This window comes from Choloepus didactylus, chromosome 4, assembly GCF_015220235.1.
Source record: "Choloepus didactylus isolate mChoDid1 chromosome 4, mChoDid1.pri, whole genome shotgun sequence".
NCBI classification, from domain to species: Eukaryota; Metazoa; Chordata; class Mammalia; order Pilosa; family Megalonychidae; genus Choloepus; species Choloepus didactylus.
Window position 1 is genome coordinate 79,899,718 of NC_051310.1, and position 20,782 is coordinate 79,920,499.

General features: G+C 34.8%; 1 protein-coding gene across 4 annotated transcripts in view; it reads right to left on the bottom strand.

Annotated features, from left to right (window-relative positions):
* MEF2A (myocyte enhancer factor 2A) overlaps window positions 1-20,782 on the bottom strand; it is a 170,988-nt gene that overhangs the window by 41,665 nt on the left and 108,541 nt on the right. For 2 of the 4 annotated variants that reach the window (XM_037832918.1, XM_037832920.1), the window contains exons 5-7: window positions 15,827-15,964; window positions 13,220-13,439; window positions 12,515-12,574 (exon numbers count right to left, since the gene is read on the bottom strand). In XM_037832918.1, coding sequence (XP_037688846.1) covers window positions 12,515-12,574; window positions 13,220-13,439; window positions 15,827-15,964 — 418 coding nt within the window. Of the gene's footprint in view, window positions 1-12,514; window positions 12,575-13,219; window positions 13,440-15,826; window positions 15,965-16,029; window positions 16,162-20,782 lie in introns of all 4 variants that reach the window. The other 2 variants (XM_037832919.1, XM_037832921.1) reach the window with 1 other exon arrangement.

A 20,782-nucleotide genomic window follows, 5' to 3' on the forward strand; every position in this document is an offset into this window, starting at 1 on the left:
TTGTTAAATATTTTAAAAGTCTATAAAAATTAATTCATTTGTATATAGAATTGATTGTGTTATCCAAAATAATAAAAGACCATGGGTTTTGAAATAAACGATGACATATGTACGTGACTCCATGAAAATTCCTGTTATGATGGACAGCATGGATCCTGTGCATCATAAATGTATAATCTAAAACAGATTATGCTCATGTGACCCTGCTTCTTCTCTTAATACTGTATTCCCCCTCTCAGGCTCTCTTCTGGGTGGGAGCCAGAGGCAATTTTCTTCTTTCAGAGACTCTCGTGTCCTGAGGGCTTCAACTACCACTTCAACATGAATAACTCTTAAATCTGTTCTTCTGCTTTGTCTCTCCCAATTTCCAATGAATGGTGGCCACTTTCTTCCAGATACACTGCTATCACTTCAAACTCAACCTGTTCTAAGCACCTTACTACTGTCACCTCTGTCACCCACATCCTCATCTTCACAGAGCTACCAAGTTTTGGTAATTCTTCCTTCACAATGCCTTCACCTTGTCCACCTTTTTTTTTTCATTCAATGCCACTCTTCTGCAAAACTGCAGATTTTTTTGTGGCTCAGCATGTGGTCAATTTTTGTTAATGTTCTTTATATACATGAAAACAATACTTATTCTGTAGAATAAGCATGGTTATACATAACATATAAAAATTTATTTTTATTGCATCAGTCCAGGTTCAGAAACTTGTGAGAGGCCTGTTCCAGTAAATATATCATTTGTACTGATACTACAGTTTTAAAATGCATAATACATTTAGTCCATTTAGTCTGTCTTGTTCCTATTTTAATATTTCTTCTCTCTGCTTCCCCAAAGCGAGCATTCTTTAGGCCAAATACTACTGAAAGAAGAGGCATCCTTGAGCTTTAAGCATTGAACAAAGTTAGGGTATGGAAAGACTTCTTAGATAAGAAACCAAAGAAAGCCTAACTATAAAGGAAAAATTGATATATTTGCCTACATTAAAATTAGCAATCTTTATTAATCATAAAAACACCAGAAAGGTAGTGAAAAAGCAAGACATTGTGGGAGAATATACATACAATGCATAAAACCAACAAAAAGTTTTTATGAAGAATATTACAAATCAACAAGAAAAAGAAAACCCAAGTTTTAAAATGTGCCTGAGAGGGGAAGAGGATCTAAGATGGTGGCAGAGAGAGAAGTGGAAGCTAGTTAGCCTTCCTGGAACAACTAAAAAAAAACCAGGAACAATAGCAAATAATCCAGAATAACTGCGGTGGAACAAATTTGACCGTCCACTCATCATACACCAACCTAATTGGGAGGAATGCCCGAAATCACTGCATAAAATCTGTAAGTAAAAACTGCAGATCCAAGCCGGGAGACCCCTCCCCAATAGCCAGAGATGCAAAGCCTCCTGGTGCTAGAGAGAAGCTGTCTCCCAGCAAGCGAATGTAGCTCAGCTGAGCTCCAACTGGGGTTTTAATTAGTGACTGTGAACTGCTCACTACAAGCTATGAATCCCCAACAAGCAGACACAGGCTCTCGGTTACAACCAACCTTGGAAAGCTGGAGGGTCGCTGCGGACAAGCCCTGAAGGGAACTTTCTGTCCCTTTTTTGGCTCAGTGGAGAAAGCCTCAGCCATTTTCAGTTGCCAGTGCTCTGACCCAGACAAGGGTGGAGATAGCACAGGCAGAGAGACCACTGAAATGCTAATGACCTCTCCCTAGGGGGAGGGTCTATCTTCTCTAAGAGGAAAGGCGTGTGGCCCAGCTCTACTACCTGCCATCCATTCAGAATCACAACCCAGAGCCTGGAGGAAAACAGCCAAGGGCCATATCTTCTTACACCAGTCTGGAATTACAGGCTGACAGGTACCACCTTCTGGGCAGAAAAGCACAGTGACCTAAGGCATCACAGGGTGTACCAATTTTCTAAGACACACCCTCAGGGAAACCAAATACTGAATATTTCTTCCTTCTGGGACCTGAGCCCATTCTGGTCTGGGAAAACCTGATTGGGTCAACCAGTGAAACCATGCCTAACAACAGAAAACTACAACCTACACTAAGAAAACTGAAGTCACGGTCCAGTCGAAGGAACAAACTTACACTTCAATTGAGATACAGGAATTGAAACAACTAATAATAAGTCAATTCAAAAAGTTCAGGGAAGATATGGCAAAAGAGCTGAACCGTATAAGGAAAACACTGGGCGTACATAAATTAGAAATTGAAAGTTCGAAAAACCAACTGGCAGAATCTATGGAAATGAAAGGCACAAGAGATAAAAGACATTACAATGGAGACATACAAGAGCAGATCTCCAGAGGCAGAAGTGGAGAACAAGGCACCTGAAAGCCTACACACAAAAGAACAGGTAGAGAAAAGAATGGAAAAATACGACCAGCATCTCTGGGAACTTAAGGACAAAATGAAAAGCAAGAATGTACGTGTCACTGGTATCCCAGAAGGAGAAGAGAAGGGAAAAGGGGCAAAAGCAATAAAAGAGGAAATAATCAATGAAAATTTCCCATCTCTTATGAAAGACATAGAATTACAAATCCAAGAAGTGCAGCATACCCCAAATAGGCCTACACCAAGACTCTTAATAACCAAACGTCAAAGACAGAATGTGAGAATCCTGAAAGCAGCAAGAGAAAAGCGATTCATCACATACAAAGGAAGCCTGATAAGACTATGTGAGGATTTCTCAATAGAAACCATGGAGGCAAGAAGGAAGCGGGTTAAGATACTGAAAGAGAAAAACCACCAACCAAGAATCCTATATCCGGCAAAACTGTCCTTCAAATATGACGGAGAGCTTAAAATATTCTCTGGCAAACAAATAAGAGAGTTCATGAACAAGATACCCGTTCTACAGGAAACACTAATGGAAGCACAGCAGACAGAAAGGAAAAGACAGGAGTGAGAGATTTGGAAAACAATTTTGGGAGATAGTAGCACAGCAATGTAAGTACACTGAACAAAGATGACTGTGAGTATGGTTGAAAGAGGAAGGTTGGGACTATGTAGGACACCAGAACAAAAGACGAATGATAAAGACTGGGAGTATGTAATTCAGGGAAACCTAGGGTACTCAAAGATTGTAAAAAAAAGTTACAAATATGTTTTTACATGAGGTAGAACAAATGAATCTCAACATTGCAAGGTGTTAAAAATAGGGTGGGATTGGGGGCGGAATACAATCAATGCAAACTAGAGACTAGAATTAACAGAAACATTGTATTATGCTTCCTTTAATATAACAAAGGCAATATACCAAAGCTAAATGCATATGGGAGTGGGCGGGAATAGGGGAAGGGTATGGTACTCCTGGCACTGGTGATTTGTATTCTATTTTAGGTTAATTCTATCTTTCCTTTCGTCGCTTTCTAACTATCAAGTTTTGTTTTTTTGTTTTTTCTCTCTTTCTCTTTTCTTTTTCTTTTGCCTCTCCGCTTTCTTTGACTCTTCCTCTGTCTTTGTGGAAGAAATGGAGATGTCCTTATATAGAGAGTGGCGATAGTGCTGAATACATAAATATATATCTATATAGGGAACCAACGATTGTTTGCTTAGGACAGAATGTATAGTATGTGAACAAAATCATCTTAAAAGAAATGGGCTGATGAAAACTTGAGGGCATTATATTGAGTGAAATAAGACAGACACATAAAGGCAAATATTGCAGGGTCTCACTGATACGAACTAATTATAATATGTAAACTCATAGACATGAAATATAAGTTACCAGGATATTAGAATGAGGCTAAAGAATGGGGAGCGGTTGCTTATTATTAGCAAAATGCTCAACTTGGTTGAACTTAAATGTTTGGAAATGGACAGGGATGATGGTAGCACATTGTGAGAATAACTAACAGTGCTGAAAGGTATGTGAAGGTGGTGGAAAGGGTAAGCTCAGAGTCACACGTCACCAGAAGGAAAGTTGGAGGCTAAAAGATGGGAATGTATAAAACAGTGAATCTTGTGGTGGACAACGTCCATGATTAACTATACAAATATTAGAAATCTCTCTCACAAACTAGAACAAATGTATGACCCAATAACTAGTAGAAGTTAATAACAGAGAGGCATATAGGGAAAAAATATGTATCTATTGCAAACTATATACTACAGCTAGTATTTTAACATTCTTTCATCAACAGTAACAAATGTACTATATCAAAACTATGAATCAATAATGGGGGTGTGGTTAGTGGTATGGGAGGATCTGAGTTTCCATTTTTTTGTCTTTATTTCTTTTCTAGAGTAATGACAATGTTCTAAAAATTGAAAAAAAATTGTGTTGATGGATGCACAGCTGTATGATGGTACCGTGGGCAATTGATTATACACTTTGGATCTTTGGATAGTTGTATGGTTTGTGAACAATCTCAAAATATATATACATATACATATATATATATGTATATATACATATGCCTGAGGTCACAGGCAGTTCACAAATGAAGTTATCCGGGTAGCTAATAAACATGTGGAAAGATGCTCAATCTCAATAATCAAAGAAAGGCAAAATTAAAACCACAAAGAAAGAGCACTGCACACCTATCAGAATGGCTAAAATGAAACAGAGAAATAATACCAAATGTTGGCAAGACTATGGAACAATTGAAACTCTCATACACTGATGACGGGAATACAAATTGGCACAACTATTTTGCCATTATCACTAACGTTGCAGAAACACATATCCTATGACCCAGCAATTAAACTCATCCTTATATACTGTAAAGAAACTTCATGTGTGCTCCATGAGCACCAAGAAATATGTAAGACAGTGTGCACAGCATTATCTGCCATAGCTAATATCTAGAGGCAATCAAGATAATACTAATTTCAGGGGATTCAATCATATAGAAGTAAATTCTCTGGTAAAAAGCAATTCAGCTAGAAAACAACATCCAAAAGATAACTAGGAAATCCCCACACACTTGGAATTAAGACATTTACTTCTAAACAACTTGTAGATCAATGAAGAAATTATAATGGGAATTAAAAAATGGGAATTAGAAATTAGAAATATCTTGAACGGACTGTTAGGAAAACACAGCATTCAATTTTACTCATCTTCAATGAAACAAATTTTGTTAGTGTTAATTCTCTTTACAGGATGTTTTTCTATTTCAATAATTTCTGCTCTTCTCTTTATAATTTTATCCTACTTTCTTTAGGTTTAATTTTTCTTTTTCTAAGTTCCTGAGATGGAGGCTTGGCTCCTGTTTCCGAATTTTTCTTTTGTTCATGAAGATTTTAATTTCCTTGTGTGGGTTTTGTAGGGCTTCCTGAATCTGTGGCTTGTTATTTTTTGTCAGTTTTGAAAAATTCTCAGTGATTATCTTTTCAAATATTGCTTCTGCCCAATTCTCTCTCTCTCCACACCTCCTCCTGGTACTCCAGTTTCATGTATGGTAGACTTCACGGTACCCTCTAGGTGTTACCCTTCTTTTGAGTTCTCTATCCTTTTGTGTTCCCATGCTTCATTCTGGATATTTTCTTCTGTCCTTTATTTTAGTTCACCAGTTCTCCACTTGAGTTCTTAATCTATTTTTTAGAACTTTCCAGTTCTCTGCCAAATTCCCAATCTTTTCTTTTATCTCCTTCAACACAGTAAACTGTTATGTTAAAATCTTCATATTCTAGAGCCCCCCAGGAGTCTGTTTCTTTAAAAAGCTAAAAATCATCCATTTTTTTCTGCAGGTTTTCATTTCTGTTGTATTGCTTCAGATTACGTCTGTTTAGTTCTGCTGCTCTGCCAGGTACTGTATTTGAAAAACTGGCGTGATATTTTGTTCTCCTAAAGAGTATCTGCTTTTTGTAGGCAATATGGGATCTGGGTTCACTGCATCTAATTTTAAGAAGTGGGAAGACGCAAAGTTGAGATGCAGTTACTGCAACAGACTGTTTACATTTGGTACACTCTTACATCAACGGTCCAGGCTTTGGGGTCTTAAGTCAAAGGGAGAGGATTATACCAGGCCCTCCCTAATCTCTGGGTTTTCTGGACTTCCACTTCTTCTGTCTCCTTAGGTCCTGAGACTGTCACTTTAAGCCTCTCAGGCACTCCACTCTGGAACTGACAAACAGCAAAAGGTGAAAAGCAGCCCTAAATGCTGTACTCACCTTTCTGGGTCTCTGCCTTTGTCCTTTCCTGGATCCTGGGACAGTAATTCTTTATCTTGTTAGTTCTTAAGTGCTTCTAAGCAGATTAAAACATATATTTTGCTTAGCTTTTCTAGTCATCTTCAATGGCAAGATGGGTCCAAATGAGCAAGTCTGCCATTATGACAAGCAGAAGTCTGATTGTCTTTTCATCTTGATCTTAACTTTATTTGTGAAAGTTTTCAATAGTGATAAATCATTGTTTCTATGTAACACCTACAGAATTAGAAGCAATATTTCCCAAAGTGTGTTACACAGGACACTAGTTCTGAAAGACAACTCTTTTATAGGGAGAAAACAGCAGGGTTGTATGGTGAAATCAGTTTGGGCAACTGTACGTTAAATATTCATTTTGAAGATTTGCAAAATACATTAGCTTTTTAAAGGTTCTGGTAAGTCCTGTAGCAAAGAAACATATTTAATTTTATTTAATACAAGGTTTCCCAAACATATGGGTAAGTCCTTCTGTTCACATAGTTCCAAGAAACATATTTTGAAAAATGCAAATTAGATGTCATAAACACAGCTTTAAAAATTATTAAATTATATATTCATCTGAATTTCTCTACGGATTTAAATGTTTAATGTTTTAATTCATAAACCATCACTATCAAAACTTAGTTAATATACATTATCCAACCCTTCCTCTAAAAAAAAAACAGTACTTCTAAAATATTTGTGACAAGTCATTTCTTTTTCAGGGGAAACCTATACCAACAAACACTGTAAAATCCATGTATGTGTCAAGTATTACTACTGCCAGTTGGTATCTGAAGTGATGTACGATGTCTATTTAGTTTAAACTAAGTTCTGAGGTAGGACATGTTAAAAGGCAGTTGTTACTTCAAAGTTATTAAGTGATGTAATCCCAACAAGTAAACTGAATTAAAAAAAAAAAAAAAAAGCAGTTGTAACTTAAATGTTATTAAGTGATGTAATCCCAACAAGTAGAATTCAATGTAGTGCAGGTACAACAGGTATGTAGGAGTATGAATTAAGGAAGAATCAAGAGATTATCTTGTTGTTTTATAAGCTGAGGTGTACACTAACAAAGAGTATTTTTCTCTGTGTCTATGTAGTAATGGAAATAAACTTAAGCAACTCTAATCACTTAAAATATTTTAATACTCAAATTTAAGAATTTAATAAAAAATGTTGACAAATCGTGATTCTAACAATACAAATTATATAAAAATTATATAATGAAAATTATAAAAATTATATAATGAAATTTCATTATCAAGATCAAGTAAATAATACTATTTTAAGTATCTAGGACTTTGTATTTTTCTTTATTAGAATTCTAACATAATTAACTTTGTTTCATAAAATGCTGCATCTGTTTTCTCAACTTTGTAGTAAGTTCCTTCGAGACAGAATTCTCCTTTTTAAATCTAGACTGGAATAATTTCTTTTTCTACCTTAATTTTAAAGAGCAAGGTATGTCACAGAAGCTATAAAGCAAGCAGCTGTACACATATTGTCTTTGACAATAATGAACCACAGAACCCTCAATCACATAGGTGAATAAAGCCTCTATTTTATTTTTATCTTAATTGAAACAAGCTCTACATAAAGGCTTAAGAGATCCATTTTCTCTTCCAAAATGCTCAGTGAGTTTGTGATATAATGTGCAGAAATGAAATGTGTTAAATACTAACTGATTGTAACTGAAATGCACAAAAGCTATTATATAACGTAGCACTTCAAGTTCTTACATAAGGGAATAAATTCAGGTCATTTATTTTCTAATTTTAAAAAAATCTTTTAAACACAGGCAATCAGTTAAAAAGAAAAGAAAGAATTACATTTGTAAGAATTAGACTTTTATATGCCTGCACCTTCATTGACAGATCACCAGGAATAACACCCATGAAGGGAGCCATATACTGAATATGTCTGTTTCTGAGCTACACTGAAAAACTCTGGCATAAATAAGGTTAATTGATGCCTGCCACTTTATTGCAAATGTTATACAGTAAATGCTAGCATGCTGGCAAAGCTTTACATACTGAGGGATTACTGATATGTAATCATCTGAATGCTTTTGAAACGTAGTTGGCAAAACAGTTTGCAAATTCCCCTACAATAAACAATTACGGGTTGTGTAAAAGTGACATAGCTGTGATTATAAATAAAAAATATTCAGGGGTTATATTCATAAGACTAAAAGTAAATGCTCTGGAAATATTTAGAACACACTCTGGTTAGGACCAAATGAAAATAAATTTTTTATGTTTAGGAAAACATAAAGCAAGAGAACAACTTTTGACTTAACTGAATAATACTTCAAAATCATTTTATTGTATTGGTTAGACATTAAGCTTACTGCACCTGCTTAAGAAGCAGTGTTGTACTTAACATACTGAGTAGAGGGTTTAAAAATTGTTGCTGAAGCCCCCTTGAGGGATTGATTAAATATGTGGAAACATTAAACTTTCCCACCTAGGGAATTCCTGATATTCTCACAAACATTGGGGATTAGCAATTTAATAGGCCAAACCCATGATCCTGGAACTTAACTTTATGAAATTTATTCCCGCAAAGGAGAAGCTAAGCCTATTTACAATTATGCCTGAGAGTCACCCCCAGAGAGCCTGTTTGGTTGCTCAGATGTGGCCTCTCTCCCAAAGCCAACTCTTCAGGTAAACACACTGCCTTCTCCCTACATGCGACATGACTCCCAGGGGTGTAAATCTTCCCAGCAACATGGGACATGACTCCCAGTGAAGAGCCTGGCCCTGGCATCATGGGATTGAGAAAGAATTCTTGGACCAAAAGGGGGAAGAGAAATGAAGCAAAAAAAAGTTTCAGTGGCTGAGAGATTTTAAATAGTCAAGAGGTCACATGAGAGGTTATTCTTAGTTTTCAGTGTATTACAGCAGCTAGAAGGAAATAACTGGAACTGTTGAACTGTAACCCAGTAACCTTGATTCTTGAAGATGACTGTATAACTATATAAATTACATGGTATGACTGTGTGATCGTTTAAAGCTTATGACTTACACTCACTTTACCCAGAGTACGGACAGAAGAGTAGACAAATGGGGACAAAAATTAAATGAATAATCATGGAAATGGGGAGTGAGATGTTTTGGGTGTTGTTTTTGACTTGTATTTCTACTCTTATTTCTTTTATTTTTGGAGTAATGAATATGTTCAAACATTTTGTGGTCATAAATGCACAATTATATCATGGTACTGTGAACAACTGATTATACACTGTGGATAACTGTATAGTATGCGAACATATTTCAATATAACTGAATTTTAAATAAATACATACATAAATAAATAAATATTAGGAGGATAATGAGTAAAAAAAAAATGTTGCTGGCCAAATCAGGACTTAAATGTTTCCTTTATTTCTTAAAGGGCAACCAAGGCTCTCCAAGGGGATGAAAGACTGCATCAACCTTCACTGGAAGACACCTAATTCTGAGGTGCTCACATTAGGAATCATATAGTTACCATGTAGTCAGAAACTTTTGAGATTTAAAGTACTACATTTCAACCATTGGAAATAGCCTTTTTTTCCCTGAATGGAAAAGGGTAAGTGTTATAGTCCCCGATGAGGTAGTTAATATTACAAATGGATACTCAGATATGAGAATTAGAGTTCTTGAGGGCAAGAACTATGTATCTCCAGTAACTAGAGCTGGGCATACACCAAAGAAACAATGATTATTTGACGACCTACAGTTTCTCATTTAAATCTGAAAATACTAAAAATATTAAATTCATCACTACCAACAAGCACGCTGAAGACAAAGCTAGATTTGTCAATATTGTGGTTAGGATGACTAAAGAGCCTCACTGCCTCCCACTTTCCTCCACTATGATCTGTACCCTCCTCTACTACTACAGTTACCTTTAACTGTTCTTATCTTATTCACTATCTGAGCCAAAACCCAACCAGTGGTTACAAGATTCAAGTCCTTAAACTGGTGTCCAAAGTTCTTTGCAGTCAGCATCCAGCCAGTCTTTCCAGCAGTCTCCTTAATCTCACTTTCTCTGTGATCCCTAAAAATACTCTGTTATGATGGTTTCCATTCCCTGCATGGCTTTGTGGCCTTACTCATCAAATTCCCACTGTGGAGAGGGCCCTTTCATCTAGGTTCTCTGTAGGGTCCTTTCATCTACTCTTCTTGGTGAAATTCTGTTCATCCTCTAAGGGCTAATACTAAAACTTAACTGCCCTTTCATGCTTTCCAAACAGTTAGAATTAAGCAAAACTACCTATGAATATTCATTTATCTGCAATTCCAATTTTTATCACCTTAGGAAAATGTAAGTTTCATGAAAGTAGTTACTTTTTTATCTCTACCATGATCATGGTTAAATGTTAAATGAAAGAAAATCCAAGAGAGAAGAAAAGAAAGAAAAGAGGAGGGAGACAGAGTTTTCTACAGCCGTATGAGGGCAAAAAATTCAGGGGAATAAAAACCTATTAAAATGGTTGCCTTTGATGGGGAGGGGAAAAGAAAGAGGGTGAAATAGAGGTATAAAAAGGATGAATGAAGAAGACACTCTGTACAAACCAATGATGGCGCACCATGATTTAGGAAGTATAATTAATGCAAGCCTTTTAGCCAAGAGGATCCATGGCGGGGAGGAGGGGGTTACGAAAAAATGAAAAAAGAAATCAGATTAAGTGCAGAAGGTCAAATTAGGATGATGACAATGTCTATGGATGAAATTACTGAAGGGAACACAAAATTGAGCAGGCTGCATGGGAAGACAAGAAAGAGCAGTGAAAAGGTTTTAGGGAAGTGTGAAGAATGCAGAAAAAAACAAGGAAAATAAAATTGAACCACTTGTTTGATAGGAGAAAGAGCCATGTTTATGATGCCAGCGGGACAAGGAAATAAAGGGGAAGGGGCAAAACATTAGAGATCTTCAAACAGTTAAACTCCACAAACTGAAAATAATTTTGGAAACAAAACCCAGAGCTAGTTAAAACTAACATTAAATGAAATAGAAGTCATTGAGATTGCTGGAAAGTGGAAGAGAGAAAGACAGTGAGGAGGAAAAAAAAAGTGGAGGAAAATGTAATACAAAAAGAGTATATGGGTATGCAAACAATTAAAAGAGTTGAAAAGAAACTATAAATGCTAGGAAATAAAAACACAAATGCAGCAGAAAATGTTTAATTTGTAAGACCTTTACATATTTTCCCACATTTAATTGTTATCAGTTAAATAAGACCATTTCCAACAGGTCTTATCTGTTTAATTTCATTAAAACAGCATTTAATACAGTGGCAGATATAATTAGGAATTTATTCTATTCATAATCCCTACTTTAGGCCACTTCAGATTTTGTAACTTAACTTACTCAACAAAGTCTAACTACTGTTTATTTCTTACTCATCATTTTTTACTAACTTTATTCAACCATCTCCATAATTTTTTTAGAGGTAGAAGCTCCTTACATTTTTTTGGAATGAGTGGGATAAAGACATGTAGTTGGGAAGTTTTCCTATAAGTGATCTGTTTGTAGATCTCCAGGAACATACAATACCTAAAAGCAAGGATGAGACTCTCTGTCCTCACTTTCAGAAAAGAATGATGATAACTGTAAAGATTAGGAGATGAGGAGGATTTAATGTGATGATAATACAAAGGGATATGGTTACTCATGTGACTTCTTTGATATATACACCATATTTTTGTAATGTTAATATCATAATATCTACCTTTATTAGCACATCAGGGCTGAGCAGACACATTGATGACATATGTTTAAACTGTTAGTTATTTTGGAAGGGGTCCCAAAGTGAAACAATCTATTTGGCTGCAACCATGACAATGTGTGAATGTTCTCTGCATGACCACCAAAACCTAGATCCTTGAGACAAAATCTCTGAATTCTCATGTCTCTTTAATAACAGATCCACCATTTCTCCACATTCCATCTCTTTAAAAACATTTCATGTTATTGTAAGATGCATCAGTTTGCTAACATCTAACTTTGATGAGGACAGAAGAGTCAGAAAACTTCTTAAAAACTGTCTTGATATAAATGTTATATTAAGGCAGTTAAGTCTTTAGAAAAGAACAATGTCTGGTACAAAGGAGGCATTCAATAAATACTTGTTGAATGAATGAGTAACTGAACTTAAGGCCAAAGAGTAAGGAACAGAATAGGGGTGTTGTGGAAAAAAAGTGATGTTAATGAAAGTACCTCTCGGAAGGAATTTGACTTCAAAGGGGCATGTCAGATATCTCCACTTTTAACCTCTTCATTTCAGTTTAGTAGAAGGCCTTGTTTCAGGAACAATATGCCTTTCCGTCTCATAAGACGGATGCCTACAAAGTGAAACAGTAAGAATTCACTCACCCACTGGGCTGCCTCCAGCTCCATTTGGCACTGTGAGGTCTGAGGTGCTCAGCATTCCACCTAACATTACAGACAGGGGAGAGAATGAATATGAATTAGCTCTCCTTATTTGACTGAACAGTAACTGAACAGAAGTAACCCTCAGTCAATTCCTGAAAAACACAAAAATAAAAACTGGTTCGGTATGAACTGGGCAATGATGTGTAGTTTGATATACTGATGCATATGTTTGCCTATCAAACTTTGGATGTATCTGTCTTCTTGTGCATCAAGAATGCTGGTAAGAATGGGGACAGCCTACTGAGTACCATTAAATCAAGGACTATAAATTTCTGCTTAATTAAGAAACTAAATCACACAGGGGAAGACGTAAAACACATTCTCACTCCAATCAAGCATGTCTATTCCCTGTATTTCTTAGATGAATGGGTCACACCCAACTTTAAATCTCTGCATGCGATATCCTAATTAAATTTTCTGCCCCTTGAAGTATATGGCCTTCCCATACAGTTCCACTGTGACTGGTAAAGTGCTAGAGCCACAGTAGGGATTCAAAAAACACTTTCAAATGGAGCCAGTGACAAAGCAGTGAATCCTATTTATTGAAGTAATAAATTAAGAATAGCAGAATAAGAAATTCCTTATGCTATAGCAATTAGTTTTTCCCCTCTTGTAGACAACTGGCAAATAGATAGCATTACATACCTGCATTGCCAGTACTTGGTGGTCTCTGAGGAGCTCCTGGGGATACATTTCTATGTAAAGTGGTTTGAGGTGGAGAGAGCATGCTTGAATCTGCTAATGCTGAGCTGGCTGCCAAAGATGGGGACACAAGTGAACTCCCTGGGTTAGTGTAGGACAAAGCATTAGGGCTGGTCACAGGGACTGTGACAGACATTGAGAAGTTTTGAGGTGGTAAACCAGGCTGCAAATAAAAGAACAAAGGAGAAGACTATTAGTTTCATTTTCATCTATATTAAACAACTTGTAAACTTTAATTTGACAAGGCACCTCTAGTTATTAAATGTAGAGGATGAGAATAGGTTCTCAAACATTTAAGCTATTTTCTTTAATTTCTACATGTACATGGATATGTTTGACATGAACCTTTTCAATATCAATTTTCATATAATAAAATCATATATATACATTAGTGTAATATATATATTTCAAATATTCATAGAGATGAAAATTAGAGGTCAGAACTTGATAATAAAGCAATGTTGTCAAATTCAGACATTAGAAAATATTATCACTGTTACCAAGTAAGAATAAATTATCACTTTAACACAAACCAATTTAGTAACACTACATCTCTATTGCGTGATTACAAAAACAACAAAAGTAAAAAACATATGTACACATATTATAAACTCAATAGTATGAGTCAAATTTGGACACTGTAATAAAAGACCAGGTCTGATTTAACTAATCAACATTCTTAATGGGCAAAACAAAAGAAAAATCACATTACTATATCCAATACAATGCATTCTGGGTATAATGAAAACACAAAAGAATCAATTACTGACAAGCTAGTAAAGAAATTTTTGGGATCTGTTCTTTAAATTGTATGAAGATTAAATTACAATTATAAATGCCATCTTTCCTTTCCCAAAATATTCCACACCTAATCAGGTTATTTTTCAGTTTGTGAAAAACTTCCCCTTTAAAAGGATACTTTCTATTTTCCTCTTGCATTTCTTCCATAGACCATTTACAATATAATTATTACCCATGATAAATAACAGTACACTTTATAATGTAAAGTGAGAGAGAAAAACCTTTCCTTTTCCCCACATTTTAAAACAGTGACATATAAAGTAAGGTAGCACTGCCAATTCAAAATTGGAAGAATTTAAACAGTTTATGTAGTCTATTCTATAGTTTATTTCAGGTGGAAAATTACAGCAACACATTTATAAATACAAAACAATAGATATATGCTAAGAAATTTTTCAAAGGTAAAACAATTTTATTTATGCCATATTTTGCATAAATAACAACATTAACTGGTTATTCCTCACAATATCCCTATAAGGTCAGAAGGGTTTTAATTTTATTTGCTTTTATTTTATTTCATTATATTCTTAAGAACAGTAATTTTGTCATTACAGAAATGCCTCATTAAACCTATTTTTCATGAGCCTCTTCTTATAGTATAGGTCTACTTTGAAGAAATGATCCATGATGCAGTCTTTGGGACACAGTTTTAAGACAATAACTCGAGGAAATAAATAATAACACTGGAACCAATTTGTTCCATGACGCCTACACAACATATGCAGCATTAGAAAATTAGATCCAGAATAACCTGTCTTCAGTAGCTCTTGCCAATGGAGCTTCAATAAGAAGAACTCTTTTAAGAACTATCAAGCCCAAGAACATGTATTCAAAGAAGTACTATTTCACTATGGTCAGAGGTATGTGCATAGAAATATTTTAAATTGACTATCTGTGCTGAAACCAGTTTAAAAACAATGCTTCCTTAAATTAAAATTAAGTGAGGGCTCTATTCATCAGAACCTACAGTATAAGAAAAGAATAGAGGTTTGGTGGTATCTGTTGCCAAGTGGTTTGGGGACATTTACAAAGCACAGACACACAGAGGTTTAGTTCTATCACTATCAAAGCAACTATAAAAAGTCATTAACACAACAGAGCAATAGATGATGGGTGTTAGGGAGGGAGGGAGGGAGAGAGGGAGGGAAAGAAAGAGACAGTGGTGTGACAGGATCTTAAAGGTGATGGATCAGGGTATTGGGGGAGGGGGGTCGGGGTATGATGGGATTCTATGTACGGGGTTTGTACTGTTTTTACAACTGTTCCTGTAAGACTGAACTTATTTCAAAATAAAATTTATTATTAATAAAAAAAGTCATTAAAAAATTTTGAAACACCAAATTTCATAATAAATCTAACCACTTTACATTTTACATTTTCAAGATCTATTCAAGTACATATAATATTTTTTAAAAATCATGAAAGGAAGAAGAAAGTCTATATTTATTTAGAATCATGGAATTTTACAGCTGGAAGGCACCTTTAAAATTATGTGCCCCAACTCATTCACTTTACAGATGAAGAACAGGATGTTTTCTTTTCACTTGTACTGTTAAGACACTGAATACATACCAGTGTAAGATTTCAGCAATTTAATTTTAAAACTCTTTAAGAACAAAATCAAAATTAGTAAAACAGTGTTTTTTCCTTCTACTTATTGTTGCTATCACCCACTGTGAAAATAAACAAGATGTGTGGGCAATCACTTCATGCACAAGATAAAAGCATAAACCATACTTTAGTACTCACTGCGATTTTATGATTCCTCATCATATTATCAAATTCCTCATTAATTTTTTTATATTTTTCTTCCGTATGTGGAGTTAGCACATATGAAGTATCAGGGTCTGGGCTGTCGCACCCTCTGTGTTCCTTCTTGTTCAGAGCCTAAATAATGAAGTTAACAAAAAGGATCAACAAATCAAAAGTAGAGGTAAAGTAAAAGTACTTACAGGGCCTCGTTTGAAAATAAAATCACTATCTTCATTTAGTTTGCTGAATCTGTCCTCCGAGAGTGGACTGTGCTCAAAGTAATCGTCAGCATCAGGGCTCTCACAACCATTAAGGCCTTTCTTTCTTAATGTCTGAAATACAATTGGAAAATTCACACACAAATAATACTAACTTGCCATGAGTTTTTTGTAAAATTTATTAAGAGGGCACAGACTGAATGAATTGAATTATACAAGAGCCACTGAAATGGTTTTAAATGATCACAAATGCACTCTTAATTTTTCAAATAAGGTAAACCTTGGATACAAGCAAAATAAATTGTTCTATTGAACATTAAGAGAAAAGGAATATTTACTTGTTTAGAGTCTTCTTTTCCAAACTACTTAGAGAACACCAAATTAATCACTGTTCTGACAGTTACAACTTAAATCTGATAACCCGATCAATTTATCTGACCGTGCCAATGAGTGTGAGAACTGAAAAAAATGTATCAAAATGATATTGGGAGAAGTTCAAGTATCTTTATAAATCAAACATTTCTGCAACTTCATCTACTGACTTTACTTTTTGCCTATGAGAATTTATCCTATTCACCAGAAAGAATCAGAACAGTATGCCAACAATTTCATTGCTAATGTGTTCTTGAATACCAATATTTGCATTTTCCTATAACACTTTAATGTATAAAAGCTCAAATTTAATATTTACTTATAGACAGATGTTAGTATTGATTCTTTCCTATGTAGGAGGTATATATTAGTAGTGAATTTACAGATTTTTAAAATGTATAATCAAAAGGTATTCAAAATGTCATCTGACCTCCACCCGCCACCCCTTGCTAGCTCTTTCTGTATAGAGCTCCTTCATGATTTGATTAATCCATTGACTTGACCTTCTGAAGAATTCTCCTGAATGTCATTATAGTTTGGTTCTCAGATTTTTAATTTCTTAAAACTTGTGAGTCATCATGAATAGACTTGTCTAGTTCTTTAAAAAATGAATTTAAAACCAAAGGTTTGAAGAGAGATAGAATATTAATTTAATTCTAGAATACCTAAATTTCTTCTATTCTAAATCCTGATGAGTCTTATTTTAAGGTAGAACTACTAGGTTCAACAACTTAAATAGTTCTGAGGCTCTCTGGTTTTAAGTTAATAAAAATTTCCAAATAAGTCTACCTAACAGAGCAAATTTAATTTGGGAACAAATATGATCTACAAACTAATGCTAGGTAAGATTTAAATTAGATTTAAGGTAATTTTAATAATTAAAGATAACTGATCTTAGTATCTTTTACAACATGATCTTCAACAATTATGGGTGCTTATTTTACAGTTTTTCTTGAAGGAAGTAGAATGTAAATAGACAACAAAGATTTGAGAATTTCTTAGTTTCTCTGAAGGCTTATTATAATCTTTCACTTTATTGAACTTAATTTTTACTGCATGCTTAAAGAATCATAGGTAGTCATTAGCATAGATATGTTGGCTTCTCAAATTACTCAGCATGTGTTAGGAATTCCACACACAATGCCTGATAACTCCCATTGCAATGTAATTACTAAACATGAGCATACAGAAAACATTACACCTGTTTCCCTACCATCTGCCCCATGGCACGAAGCTCTGTGGGCTTAACTAATCATAATCACATGGACATTCATCTGCAATTAGCCACAAAACATCTTGTTGTTTAGAACACTAAAGGATGGAGACACGTATCCTCCCCCATCCATGGTAGCAAATTCTGCCTGCCAAATCTCTGCACACTGCTATCAGCAGTGAAACTGTTAACATTCAGAATATTGGAACACATCTCTTATAACCCATACAGCTCCAGAAAGAGAACAAATATAGCAGGTGCCTACACACAGATTTTGGAAAGATCACGAAATTTTGGTTTATTAAACATGGAAATTTAAGTAAATTAAATACAAATCAGCATGTGCTACCTTATTACAATTTAAGTCTCTGAACAAATGGTTTTCTTCCTATCTAGCCTGAAATCTCTGGATATTTTCCCCTCATTTTCATAAATCTTAAGACTAGGTAATTCAGTCTAGTTCTTCTTGATAAGTCGAAATGCTTACCATTAAATGTTCCACAAATAGCAACTGCCAAGTATCTCTTTGAACATTTTTTAATCCACAGAAGAGAAAGAATATGTCGTTTGTTTAATAATTACATGTAGCTTTCATTCTACACCAGTAGGGCTAACCTTACTTGTACCCAAGAGGAAGGAAAGTGCTCTGCTATCTCCAGCTCTGCAAGTCTTCAGATCAAGTTCCTGTCATTGTGAGGGAATTTAAGAGGCTGTATCAGCTCTGTAGATAACAAGCTAATGTACCTCTGTTTGATATCCAATTTGTGTCTCCTTATCACCAAAACATGAAGAGCTGTTTGAGGATCCAACTACCATAAAAAGACTTTTTCGGTCTTGTTTATCTTTACCAAATAGCATAATAGTAAAAGTTTCTCCTGTGTCACTGGTACAAACAAGTGGAATGCTGTAATCTATTAACAAGGACAGGCGAGGTATATGAGAGACAGGCCAGTGTCAGTTTTCTCACATGCTACAAGTTAATCACAATAAAAACACTTGCTCAATGAATAAAACACAGCCTGAAAGGTTATAAGAGGAAAAAAAAATCATGAAGATTACTAGTATCTGCCTTTGCACTCTGGATGATAATTATCATGTCCCAATCTAAAGTAAACATTACTTCTAAAGTCCTTTATTTCTTGCAAATGTGACTGACACAGTGCCACTCTGGCAAACTTAAAAGGAAAACTCAATTATGCCAAAATAATTTCAAATTTCAGTGGCATCAACCATTTAAGTTGCTCTATCCCAGTTACTTTTCTTAAATATTGTTCTGAAACAGACATGACAAATTGCTAAAGGGATCTGTTATAATAAGCTATTAAGTTATTAGTGAATATAAATTGACTTGATACAACCTGTTCTCTATCCTTTGTACTAGCGTTCGAAAACACGTTTAATGTTCTTGTTAACTTAAACGAAATCCTAAAAACGCACCTAAAATTCTCATTCATTTTCTATAGAAGACAAATTTTATTTTTGGAGGGTCAGATAAAGCACTTTTAAAAAAACAAACATTTTTCTATTTTTAATAAAGTTAAATTTCTATTATGATTTATTTTCTCTTTGTGATTTTGGACCAATTCAGGTACTTTCTACATACTGGCATTTGTGGTACAAAACATAGGTTGGTTTTAAATAATGAATGTCTTTAGCTAACATTTACTTTTCAACATTAGTTACATAAGGACAAATTATGGAACACTTTTAAGCACACCAAAAAATAAATAAATAAGCGTCTTTATGGAAAACTACACATTGTTTAGGGCATGCCCTTCCAGGTTACCTGACTCTATGGGCTTTGTGGCTTTTATTGTCTTTGACCTATTTGATAACTCTGTAGAAATAGAGGTTAATTTGTAGAAAACCAACAGTAATGCAAATAATTCAAGTTTATAAACATGCAAATAAATTGTCTGGTAGAGGTTCAATTGACTTCCTACCCCCCACAGTGGAAGAGGCCAGTTTTTGCATCAAGCAAATTCATTTCAGCATTCTCGTTGAGTTTAATTCATTCGTCTGGTCTTTGGAGTTCACTATTAACCAGCTGCAACATTTTTTCCCAGTTCACTTAGAAATTAATGAGTTAAAATCTTAGACTCATGTTCATTCTATATTTGTTGGAGTGCCATGATTTTACCTTTTTGGGAAAATTGTCTTTTAACAGTTATGAGAATGAAACCACTTCTCATGCATCACTTACAGTAAATTTTTAACTCTGGGAACTCTACTTTCTGCGTATTTTTTCTGTAAACATACAAATTCTCTAACAAAAAATAGGAAAACTTAGGGGAAAACAGATTCCTAGGAACTCTTGTTACAACTCAGCACTGGACTGAGCATTCATTTTTAAAACAAAAAACTCGTGCTGTTATTGAAAAATTTTGAAAATGTTTGATTATCTGGTGAATTATCTAAATTTATTATAATATTAAATGTTAAGGACATATGATCAGCGAAGGTTTGTGACCTTTCAATGTTCTTCAAGGAAGTAAAGAAAAGAGAGTAACCCTTAATTCTTGCGACAATTTATAAATTAAATGTTATTCACATTAAAGCATTAGCAGTACAACTATTGAAAAAAGCATTCCCACAATCTCTCAAGCAGGGTTCCTTTCCATCTGAAGCTACTGTGATGTATAGTGAAATTTAAGCTGGTGGGGAAAGAGTGCCTAGTGTTCTGCCCTGTATCTTTAGGGAAAGGGGATCCCTACATCACATCCACACTCTTTCTGTGTTAGAAATGCTTAATTAAGATACAAAGTGAAAAAAGGTCTCTGTTTTGGGTATTAATTGAACTAGTTTTGTCTAAAAGAAGAGGAATTTAAAACCTTTTATATACTGATTAAAGCTCCCAACAGTAAGTCTCGACTTAAAAAATTTCTGTTAATTAATACCAATTAAGGATAAACAGCAAAAAACTGATATTTAGTGGTTGTCCTGGCTAGTGCCTCCATTTGGGTTATACCCATTTCTGCTTTTAACTATGCTATTTTACAACCCTGTAGAGATGGAAGGTTACTTGCAGAAAACTAACAGTAATGTAAACAATATATCCATTCTGCACATAAACATTTGAGTTGCTTCAGGCCTTGGGCTATTATGAAAAATGCTGCTGTGAACATTTTTTGTGGGCCATCTAGTGCTTAT